We start from the raw sequence: 12,719 nt of genomic DNA on the forward strand, positions 1-12,719 counted from the left end.
CAATTTAATATATACACAACAAAGAAATTACTTCACAACAAATACATACATAATTTTTTTACATAAAAAATAGCCCAAAAACAAAAAAAAAACGCTAGGTTTAGCCATGCGGGAACCGTGGCTAAATGGGAGAAAAACTGTGGGTAAACTGCATTTTTTGTATCTCAAGATATTTCTCACATTAAATAATGAAAACAACATGATGGAGCAAATTCCAACTCTTCCATACACGTGACAAAAGTTTCAACAAAAATAATTGTTGTACATGTAATGTATCAATATTGCATAAATAGTAATGCAATGTATTGATATTGTATATAGTGTATAATCATGCATATATGATGTATATCTATGTATAAAAAATATACATACATCCATATGCATTGTTTGTACAATACATTATATAAAGGGCTAACCATATGCATTGTTTATACAATACATTATATAAAGGGCTAATTTTGAATATATACAATAAAGTTATTAGTTTACAATAAATATAGTCATGTTTTTCCAAAGTCATAGGAAGTATACATACAATCTATAGTGCCACAAGTCATAGAAAGTATCATTGATTATACAATATAGCTTGCCAAAAGTCATACGTCATACAAAGTAATAAATATACACTGACTATACAATATAGTTTACTTATACATGAGCTATAGACCGACTATACTTTATGATACACTCAAAAAGCTGAATAGAGCATAACTATACATGAAGTATACATTGACTATTCATTCTCGATCAACTCAAAATCACCTCTAAACAGTCTCAAATTCTAGATATGAAACCCTCTCAATGTTTCGAGTATTTGATATAAATTCGCTTGAAACAATTCACGTTTGTGGTACGTTAAATTTTTAAATCAAGCAAGCTTTGAAACTTTAATGGCTGATTGATCTTGGAGGAGGAAGGAAGGAAGGAAGGAGGAAGAATAATAATAATAATAAGATATAATCTTATTAATCTTCAGCTGATTCCTATTGATTTTAGAGTTAGTAGTGATTGAATCTACTGTCTTTTTGACAGACTTTCGCTTTTTTATCTCGTTCTTAAGAGCCATAGGTTCTTGAAGAAGAAGATGCTTTAATGGCTGATTGGAGCAACTACGAAGAAGAAAATGATACATGAAGAAGAAAAAGGAGGAGGCCGAAGGATGTAGCAGAAGAAACACGTGGCTATTATTTTTTTTGGAAAAAATAGGGCTTAATGGCCATTTTAGGTAATTTAAATAAATTGGGCTAGTAAGATGGTAAGTAGACCTTATGGGCAGACATTTTGCATAATTTTCCCTTTCTGTTTTCTTAGATCTTTTAGTTACATCGTTTCAAGACTTTGTCTCAGACCTAATTACTGAAGATGAAGAAGGTAAATAACTAAAAAGATCATCTTAAAAAACAAAACTAAGAAGAATTAACCTAAATAGCCGTTACCCAACAGTTCTATATCTGATAGTATAGATGATTTTACTTTTTTGGTTAGGCCTCATTTGTTTGCACTTAATAGAGGTCGGAAATCCAGTCTACACCATTCTGACCTTAAAAATACACTTCTTCTTTTCTCTCCATATCACCTTGTTTCTTTCAGCAAAAAGAATTTCACCACTCCCTGCTTATCTTTCACCAACTATCAACCAGTCAGCCAAATTTTTCATCGTTAAGATTCCCAATTTTTTATTTGAAATTATATATCTTGATTCCACTTTTTCAATGGTGATTTGTAGTTTTGAAATTAAGGGTTTAAAAAGACCCATTTCAGATATAATTTAACGCATGGCTAGAAGGATGCATTGATAAAGATGATGGGTTTGGATGGGATGGGTAAATTTCATTAGAACAATGAGCAAGGATGCTTGCATGTCCTTCAATATCATAACCATAAAAAAATTGAGAAATTTTGGCCATGGCTCATTCCATTTTCTTGTTTTACCTCTCTTTTCTGTTCTATTGGGACAATTAAGTTTTTTGAACTGATGAGAAGTGGAATCTTTACTTGTAGAAGTGATGTAGATAAATTTGTACTTGCACCTTTTGAATTTCTAATAAACTATTCCTAAGTATGTTTTCTGACAATTGTAGTAGATGCCAGATTCTGTAGCTGCATTTAATTGATAGGTTTCAACTCGTCACTAAATAAAATTTTGTAAAGAAAATGCATATTGGATATTTTTTTATTAAAAGATTAAATTTATGTTGGCTCTTCTTTGAATACATATGCTACAACAATTATTTGATTGATAAAAAGTTTGATCATTTTAAAAAAAAAAATTGAATTGTATGTTTGAATTGTGCACATTCAGATGTTGAAATCTAGACACTACATCTTAGTATCCAGATATGCATTGAGATTCAGACGTCTTAATCTTAATAAAAACAAATGAGACCTTAATTTCTTCTTTGTTTGGACTGTTGGAGGTTGCACTATTTTGCTAGTAGACCCTGCTGAACATGTGGAAACGTCAAGCACATATAGATATGTTTTGTCAGCTCTCAGATTTTGTTAGTGAAACTTCAGAATGTGATTGGGGTTACTTGTTTTATCATTGTGTTTCAGATAGATTTAGCTGAATGCAGTACTTCTGAAAATAGTTGCCTTATAATTTGTTCTGACAGTTTCTTCTTATGTTGAACTATGTACTGTTATTGCCTCTCTCCTTGAATCACTTTTTGATAATCCGAAACAGTGTAGAGGAATAATGAATAAACTACAAGCTGTGGCTTAGAGGTTCCATGAATTGATTTTGGCAGGTACTGGTGCTGCTTCTTCTTACATCAGCTCGAGATCCAGGTATTGTTCCACGTAATTCTCATCCGCCAGAGGAAGAGTTCCGTCATGAATTTTCTGCATCGGTAGAGGGTGGAAGACAAACGCCCAGCCTTCAATTTCCCCGAACAAAAGAAGTAATTGTTAATGGGATGCCAGTCAGAGTGAAATATTGTGATACCTGCATGCTATATCGCCCTCCACGTTGTTCGCACTGCTCCATCTGTAACAATTGTGTGGAGCGATTTGATCACCACTGCCCATGGGTGGGCCAATGCATTGGATTGGTAGGGTATTATAATATTCACGTTGGTTTTGAGAATTTTCCGTAGTGTTTGGATCTATTGGTTAATCTTGACAATTCTCATTTTATTATGCAGCGTAACTACCGTTTTTTCTTTTGCTTTGTCTCTTCTGCTATGCTGCTGTGCATCTATGTGTTTGCAATATGTGCTCTGTACATCAAGGTGCTAATGGATAATAATCAAAGCACAGTCTTGAAGGCACTGAAAGAGTCACCAGCATCCGTGGTTCTAATGGCTTATTGTTTTATTTCCCTGTGGTTTGTTGGTGGACTCACTGGCTTTCACTTGTATCTAATAAGCACCAATCAGGTCAGCTGCTTTATCTTGTATTCATAATGGCGATAGGATTGGGTGTTATAGAGATTAGGGAAATTTGATACTAATTGTGCTTCAAGATACGGAATGAACCTGTCATATGTGGTGCATTCCAAAGGCAGGCCTTTCGTGATTTGCCTCTGGCTGCTTTTATACCTTTGTTGGGACTTGGGCCTATGAATGTGCTGCTGTTGTTTTCTTTAGCAGAAAATGGTAGGAAGTTTTTGATGCCTTTTTACTGACCTCGTGATGCAAGGAAAAGATGAGGAGCCTAATGTATTTACTTATAATTGCTTCTGCATTTTAGTGTACTGTTGCACAAGGGTAGGTTTAGGTTGGTGTTTTATGTTTTCTTTATTATTACAAGTTGTTCCTTTGCATTTGTGTTTAATAGTTGCAGGCAGTTCTTGTAAAGGTTTTGGGCTGGTCTTGTTTCGGATTAAATGCACTCTGTTTTCTAAATTGCTTTTCTTTTCTTCTATTCATTCAAACCAACTAATCCTTTTTGGCTGGTATTCATGCATTATTATCTTATAGTCAAGTATTGTCTGTATAGTTGTTAAAGTAAATAACTTCTAGACAAGGTATCTTGCTGTGAGATACCTCGAGAAGCTTGTTTAATGAATGCCCTTCTGGTTTCTGTAAAAGTCGAGTCCGATTCAGTAAATGGATATACCTGAATATTTGTAATTGTTTTTCTGTTTGTTTCTGTAGATGCATTTGTAGTTGCACGATAGAGAGTCTAGTTTTACTATCATGTCAACTAGAAATTTTCCTCTTGTGCTGTTTAAATATGCTGCAGTCTGAGCATTCACACTTGTGTTTAACCTCTTCTTTTTCAGACAACCTATGAAAATTTCCGCTATAAAGCAGAAAACAGGATCAATGTCTATGACCTTGGTTGTGTGAACAACTTCATGGAAGTATTTTGCACAAAAGTAAAACCATCACGGAACAACTTCCGAGCTAATGTACAAGAAGAAGAACCACGACCTCCTTTGCCCACTACCAGGGAAGCTGAAGTCGAAATGGGTGAGGATCATCGAGCGAAAGTAGAAGATGATCTTGAATTTGGTGGAGACCTTCTAAAGATCTCACAGCGTCATAATATTGAAGACATTGAAGCAGAGATACGGAGCCGAGGGAGTGATGGGCACCACCATAATTCGTCTGAGGCTGATTCGGTTCTTGGGTCAGATAGGCGAGCCCCCAATGTGCAAGCAGATATACGAAACTCGAGCTGGGGAAGGAGAAGTGGGAGCTGGGAAATTGCATCAGAGGTCGTTGGCATGAAATCCAATGTCACCGAAAGCAGGAGCCATGTTTCTCCAAAAGAGCAATATCAATGATTAAGGATGTTGTACAGTTGACGGCGATGGGCCTAACCTTTGGCTGCAGTTGCTTTTGCTTTCTGGTTAGAAAAGGTGCCATTGATGGTAATATGGAGCAAAATGTAACTTACTACTGTAAGGTTAAATCTGTACTACATTATGTTCTTTTCCCTTTCTCATTCACCAGTGGATATTAGCCTAATATAAATATTCTTTTGGGAAAATTAGTGAATAGATGTGTGTATTTTTTTGAATGACAAGGAAACTCCCTGTTTTGGCTTGCTGCTACTTCGTAAGTTCCAATTAGTTGGTTTGTTTTGTCCAGACTTGATGCCTCTGGAAGTTGAAGTAGTGATGGCTCTTGCACATTTTCTTCACAATATTTTGTGCCTATCAGTTAGTTTCTTTTAAATATTTTTCTCATCTTCTATATAGATATTATACGACAAGACAATTGTGGAAATAAAAAGTAATTGGTTGGACATCAACAGACTGTGGGAAAGTTTACTGGTAGAACATTGCAGTGAAATCACCTCTTAGCTTGATTACACAATATAAGAAGTGCATCATTTGTTGCAGGATTGGGATTTGGATACAATATTCTCACTGTTAGCTTCAAATTTGCTTTGAAAAAATGTTTTTCTTGACGCAAGGGTCTATTGAACAACCTCTCTAATCTGTGGAAATGTTTTTCTTGTGGAAGGATGACTGATCTACCGAAAGAAGAATACGTTGATCCCAATACATAAAAATAAATGAGATATTCAAATTTTTTCCGATGTGTCATCATACGTATGAGCCAAATAGTATTAAAAAAAAAACTCATATATTATTGAAGATACAATATGTTTACACCATGATCAATCCTTCTGCAGGGATAACGATCCAACATTTCCTTTTTTCCATTAGGAAGAAAAATATAATCCAAATCCACTGATCCATCCAAATACAATGTTCTTCTTATAGTTGAATTCACCTATAATTAATTTTTTTACCTTCTTGATAGTTTGTCACAATTAAATCATGATATCAATAAGTTATACTAAATGAGCTGCACCAATTAATTGATTAAATTATTGAAACAATTCATTATGTATATATCTCAAATATTGCTCATGATACAATTTTCATATAATCATAGAGACATTTCATCATTTTAAATCTTGCAACTACATAAATCTACATATCATTTCTTTCCTCTAAATTTTTGAAAATATGCATAGATTTTCAAGCAGTATACACTCTCATAACAAGAATATTATGTCTTCATCGATTAATATTTCGATTCTTGCAACATTTATTTTGTCGTCCTTGTTATTCTTTCTACCACGAACAATTATTGCTACACTAGAGCCAAATTCTCCAAAATTGCTCAAGAATGCTTGTACTGGTTATACAGAAGGTTGGAATTCTTCATTTTGTTTGGAAATTATGAAATCACATCCTCAAATCGTATTAGCAAAGGATCTGTTGCACCTAACCTTATCAATCATCGAGACAGGCCTTATAAACGCGATAAAAACACAAATATACATAGAAGAAAATCGTAAGGAAAATATTCAAGAATCGAGACGAGCTCTTGATCAATGTCACAATTTGTATGATCATATAATAGGTGTGTATAAGGGTGCTTTGATTCATGTTAAAAAACAAAAGTTATATGACATTGCAGGTGCTGAATTTTCAATGGCAGCTAATAACGCTGAATATTGTGAAAATTGGCTAAATATTTATGATACTATTGACGCTGACATTTCAAGTGGTAACCAAATTATCAAGTATCTTAGTTTGTCCGGATATAATGCGGTCAATGATCTTATGATCGCAGATTGGATTACCAAGAGGATGTAGCAATGACGGAGCCAGAAATTATGCTATTCTTAAAAAGTGAAAAAATAGTTGGTGCTAGTGAGATTCAAACACACAAACACCTTAGAGTTCGTGTGAAACCACTAGGCTACACCACATTGTTGTGTGATTGTGTCAAGGGTGGGTGTCCAAAATATGTTATTTAAGCACTTCATTTATTATTTTACTTATATATACAATATAATTTTCCGATGAAAGGTATCCAATTGGACACGAGTGTAGCTCCGCCTCTGGGATGTAGCTAGGTATTCTTCTTTGTTCCTCTTCATATTTACCTTTCCCGAAAAGAAATTAATTACTAGTTTTATCAAATTTATCATGCCACATTTTTTTATTTTTTTTTACGTTTATTTAATTTTATTTCGATGACAAATTAAGCCATCAAAAGTACTTAATAGTTAATTCACATATTTGAGGTATGCAATAACGATTAACTTCCTTAAAGAAAAAAGTAGTATATTAATAAATGTAATATTTACTAGCATATTTGTGTTGCTTTTCAAGATCATACGGTGCACACGTAACGGATAAAGATTGGATTAATATAGTTATCTGATTTATTAAATAAACTAATTCAATTGGTGATGATGTCAGGCGTACCAGCGTACCACAACGGTGAATTTACAGAAAATAATAGAACACGTGAATCTATAGTCTCTTCATAAAATTAAATATTTTAAGCGTATATTTTTAAAAGTTGGTATAATACTACACCTTTGCTATAAGAATATTGTTAAGTGATGTACTTAATTGAATGTTGAGTTATTTAGCTTTATTCTCACTTAACACATTTTTTCAATTTTTTTCTTTTAGGTAATGTAACTATGTTTTAAAATTTTTAGATTCGTCTCGAGTTACACATACACATATCCACATCCACGAACAATTCACTTCCTTTATAAACCACCTATTTTGGAGGAGAGTAATTATTTCCATTTTTTTTCTACTTCAATTGGCTGTAGATTGAATTTTTTCTCCTATTTATTTTTGAAAAAGTAAAGAAGATTTTTGAATTTTGTAGTTTTAAACTAAAATATATCAAATGTATTAAAATATTCTTTAATCTTAATCATGTGGTCTTAAACACGTCAGGTGGAAAATTAGAATTAAAAAATTGCTAAAAAAAAAGAGTTAAACAAACTATAAAAAAAAAAAGGCCAAACGAATTGAATTAAAAAAGGATAAACTACATAACTACACATACATCACTACCAGATATACTATATTTACCTCTACTTTAAAACAATTACACATATTACCACTTTTAATATTTATACCATATATATATTTTAAAATATTTAATTAGATACACAAATCCCTTAAATATGATATTGAATAATTATCTTAAATTTAAACTCCTTAATTAATGGTGTTCATTAACAAGTCAAATTCCCTTCTTTTCACATGTGCCGTTTCCTCCATATCCCCACGTCCATCAACCCCCTTTCTTCCTTCATCTTCTCCCTCTTTCTTCGTTCATCCTCTTAATGCATGTTTGTATGTTCAAATCAACATTATACTTATAGGTTTGTTTCTATTATTTTATTATTCTCACGTATTTTGATTTTGTATCTGAGTTAGAGTTCATAATGTTATGAAGTTCAATTTTAAGAAGTTTTACAAATTAAGTTTTATATTTTTTGATTTTGTTGTTTCTCAAACACTTTAATGGTTAAACATTCCCAAAATCGGATGATTCTTGTTAAAAGTACTACACATTAACAATATTATTCTAAATCAAACAACTTTTATTTGTTCATTTTCACTCATGAATTTCTCATTGTAGGGACTGATTCTTCAGCCGCCAACATTCAAGTCGAGAATAAATCTAAGTATAGGAACGCCCCAATCAAGATGAAAGAATTACATCAAGCTTTAATTAGCAAAATAAATACACCATTAGATGCACATCCGGTGCAACAAATATTGGATACACATCAGGTTTACATGTATCTAGTTAAGAGTTCATGTATCTGAGCTAAGATTATATGTATTTAATCTATGAGAAAAAAATTCAAATCCTTAAAAAAGGAAGAATTCTGATTTTTTTTTTACTTTTTTGGATTAATGATAAGACAAATACTCTACCGTCATGATTTGTTCCTAAATTCATGCGTTTCAATTACATTTCATATTTAGATACACATAATTATATGTATGTGATTACTATGTATCGGAGATACAAGTTTTTGAATATAATGTATGAAATTGATACTTGATACATCAAATTACTACTAGATACATATAAAAAAAACATGAAATTAAAATTAAATCATATAAAAGATACATGAAATTAAAATTAAATCATTTAAATAGATACATGAAATTAATATTAGATAATATAAATAGATACATGAAATTAATACCAGCCACATATAACACATACACAAAATTAATGCTAGATACTTCTATAATACATATGAATGTACTTATATGGTACGAATGTATCTAAGTGTTTAGTTTGTTGGATACATCATATATTGATAATAGATACATCAAATTAATGAGTTTATTATTTTAAGAGTAATATAATGAAATCAATCAAATCATGTGACCAAGATATACATGTTTTTGTCTTTTATTAATAATATTAACAAATTAATTATTTCAAAGAATAATAAAAAATGAAATTAAGTAAACATAGATACACTCCTTGATTTCCGCCTTATATAAAGGAAATCAGTTACAACCAATTAATTCAAACAAATATAATGTGTATCTCGATTTTAAAATTCGGCAGATACATATATCTCTTAGATTCAATCTCATGTATCATATGCATGAAATATGGTAAAGGAAGTAATATTTAAAACTATCGAGATCTTAGTAATTATGACCTAAACTAGTGAGATTTATGTAGTTTGATGCCAAACAAATGAAAGGTCGGTATTTTAAGCCTCATAATAAAATATGTTAGGATTCTTACTATCACTAGACTTAAAATTAAATCATTTCTTAAAAAAATGAAAAAGATCCATTTTTATTGAAGGGTAAAAATATAAAAAAAGAGAATTGTTTCGTAAACTTTGTAGAGTTAATCTCATCCGTCAACTTTATTCTATTTGATGGTGAGATGGACTCCGTCCATATCAATGTTGATTGACATTAATTCATATAATTTTTTTTTTCATTAGGTGAATCAATCAAAATCAAGAACTTGGATCTAAAACCATTTTTCTAGTACTAGATCTTTTCACTTCATCCTTCATTTTTTTCGAACATTAAAACAGATAATCTTCACTCTACTATAAAAAATATGAGTATTATAGTAAAATAGAAAACTGAATTGGAATTGATTCTGTCCAAAAATAGAGAGTTCTATAAATAATAATGTTGGAGATGCTCTAACCAATGAAGAGCCCAAGGTGTCTGATAAAAAAAAGAAGAAGAGCCAAGGTGACTTTGGCGGCAAGTCACTAGATGCAATACTTTGGGCCAAAGTAACAAATTGGCTAATAAAAAAAAAGCAACTCTCGCATATAGTTATCATAATCAAATTAATTATTCTTCTTAGCTAAAGTTTCTATAATTACTGATCGTAACTATATTTTTATATTGCTACAGCGTTGATCGGCGGTATAATTCTCTTTTTTTTCTAAGTTTTATACAAAATTGAATTCAATCTTTTTGAAAGCTAATGGAGGAAATCTCGGTTAGGAAAATGTATAACATTCCTTAATTTACGAAATATTAGCTCATTAGACTTTCCTACCAGTTATATCTTCTTCGTACAATTCAATTGATTTCATCTTCGTACATCCGATCCAATCTCGGCGGCAACTTATTTTTCTCGGCTAGAAACGTATATTGATTTGCATTGATTCGTATTTTTGATTTGCATTCATGTAGAAATAGAGCAATTGAACTGATTTGTATATGTAATTGTATAAATTCTCCATTAATAATTGGAGTTTCATTCTAACAGCTGTTTGCAATTGTATTCTAATAGATCGAGAATTGACTAATTTTTATCCGTGATTATATAATTACTCCATTGATAATTGAAGTTTTGGTTGAAGAATCTGTTTTCAATTGTATTTGAATTGATCGAGAGAGACGACTTGAATCTGCAATTTGAGTATGTAAATGTATAAAAGTAGAAATCAATTGTATAATCTACTGTAGTTTATGTCAAATTGTATACGTCCGTAATTGTATAAATATATTCATTAATGATTGTTTATAGACTTGTATGTTTTATATATGTATAATTTTACATTGTTTGTAGAATCGTATAAGTTAGTGTTTGTATGTGTATAATTAGACTTGATGGGATTAGTGTTTGTATGTGTATAATATGTATAAATTTGATTTGTGGACTTATATAATTTGATTGTTGACTTGTATATTTTGTATATGTATAATTTTACATTATTTATTTTGTGGAAAAATTGTTTGTTGAATGTGTGTTTGTATATTTTTGAATTCATGTTTGTATATGTATATATGAGTTATATCTGTATGTACAGAAATGTCTTCCATCGATATTTTGATAATACATTCTGGAAAATGAAATGATGCAAAATGTTACATTGACTACGTTATCGGGGGAATAGTTTTAGAGAAAATGTGTTTACAAATATATGAATTTATACAAACAACAAACCTCAAGAGTAGATGTGAAAACAACAAATATACAACAATAGATCCGAGCTTGAAGAGTTTATACAAATAATATTATACAATTTGAATAACAATTATACAATTATATTATTATACAACTATGGGTACAAATTTGACCCAAATCAAACCCAAATACAAAGAAATATTGTAAAATGTAATTTATTTGAAAAACTAAAATGAGATTTCCTTTTACCTCATAAATATGAAATTGAATTCGTATATACAAATATGGATTTGTATGAAAATATACAATAAATTGTAGATCTAAACTTAAAAAGTTTATACAAACAATTTTTATACAAATTACCTCAACTGTTTCACCATCTTCATTTTTAGATATATAAATTTGGAAATCTAAACAATCAAAAGAAATCTCAGTGATACACAAATACAAATCGAAAAATGATGAAATCGCAAAAAAAAAAATGTAAAAAGAATTTAATTGTTAAACAATTATATATAAATCAGGAATCACGATTAAGAGGGAATGAGTGAAAATTTCAAAATTTGAAATCAATTTTGATTGAGAGAATAAAGGAGAAATAAGGGAAAGTGATTGAAGAGAGAGAATGGACCCATTTGTATATAAGAAAAATAGTGCTATACACGATTATACAAATAAGAAGAATTGAAAAACATAGTTATCAAGATTAGATGGTGGCGAATGATAATACAAACAAACATTAGCTATGGTAGATAGTTAAATAGTATAAATTTACTTAGCTACGTAATTTTTCCTAAAAAAAACTTTTAGGATAAAAAATATTTTCAACAATAGCAAAATACCCCAGAGTATGATTTTGGTTGAGAAATCTCCAAAAATTTAATAAGGAAAAAAAGGGAAACTTACATAAATATACTATAAATAAAAAATATTTACCATTTATAGCAATAACATTTTTTTTTCACTTAATCACTTTTAATACATTTATAATTCACTTTTAATTCATATTACAAAGAACAATTTATTATTCACATATAATACAAGTTTTATTGATGGATAATACATTTATCACACATTTTAATACACTTATAATACAATGTGTTAACTTCTTACCAAACAAGCATAGTATATTTTTTAAAACAGTTATAATACATATATATTGTATACTTAATTCACTTTTAATATATATTGCAGATTTAACATAGTATTGCTATAAATGGTAAAAAATAAAAAGTATCGCTAAAACTCGTAATTATTTATTAAAAGGCACTCATCCAAGTAATTTTTCCGAAAAAAGTGGGACATAAAAAAAGGGAAAAAGGACGGATTTACCCCCGAACTTTAATAAATGGTACGTCTATGCCCTCGTTATACTTTGCGTCCACATAAGCCCCTGCCGTCCAATTATAGGTACACACATGCCCCTCTCACTAACGGCCCTCTCATTTTTTACACGTGTCTTAATCCTAATCAACTATCCGTTTGACCTTTCTTTTTAACCCATAAATCAACTACCCGCCCCATAAACCCAATACCCACCCAATTTCCTCTAAAGATATATCCTAA

At 30.6% G+C, this 12,719-nt stretch overlaps 1 protein-coding gene across 1 annotated transcript in view; it reads left to right on the forward strand.

The window, feature by feature from the left end:
- The window catches only part of LOC125854543 (protein S-acyltransferase 8), a 16,102-nt gene extending 10,973 nt beyond the window's left edge, over positions 1 to 5,129 (forward strand). The window contains exons 3-5 of the mRNA XM_049534129.1: positions 2,751 to 3,053; positions 3,147 to 3,380; positions 4,229 to 5,129. Of these exons, the coding sequence (XP_049390086.1) occupies positions 2,751 to 3,053; positions 3,147 to 3,380; positions 4,229 to 4,735 (1,044 nt within the window). The 3' untranslated portion in view covers positions 4,736 to 5,129. The remainder of the gene's footprint in view (positions 1 to 2,750; positions 3,054 to 3,146; positions 3,381 to 4,228) is intronic.
- Positions 5,130 to 12,719: the final 7,590 nt, after the last annotated feature.

Source organism: Solanum stenotomum, chromosome 2 (genome assembly GCF_019186545.1).
Source record: "Solanum stenotomum isolate F172 chromosome 2, ASM1918654v1, whole genome shotgun sequence".
NCBI classification, from domain to species: Eukaryota; Viridiplantae; Streptophyta; class Magnoliopsida; order Solanales; family Solanaceae; genus Solanum; species Solanum stenotomum.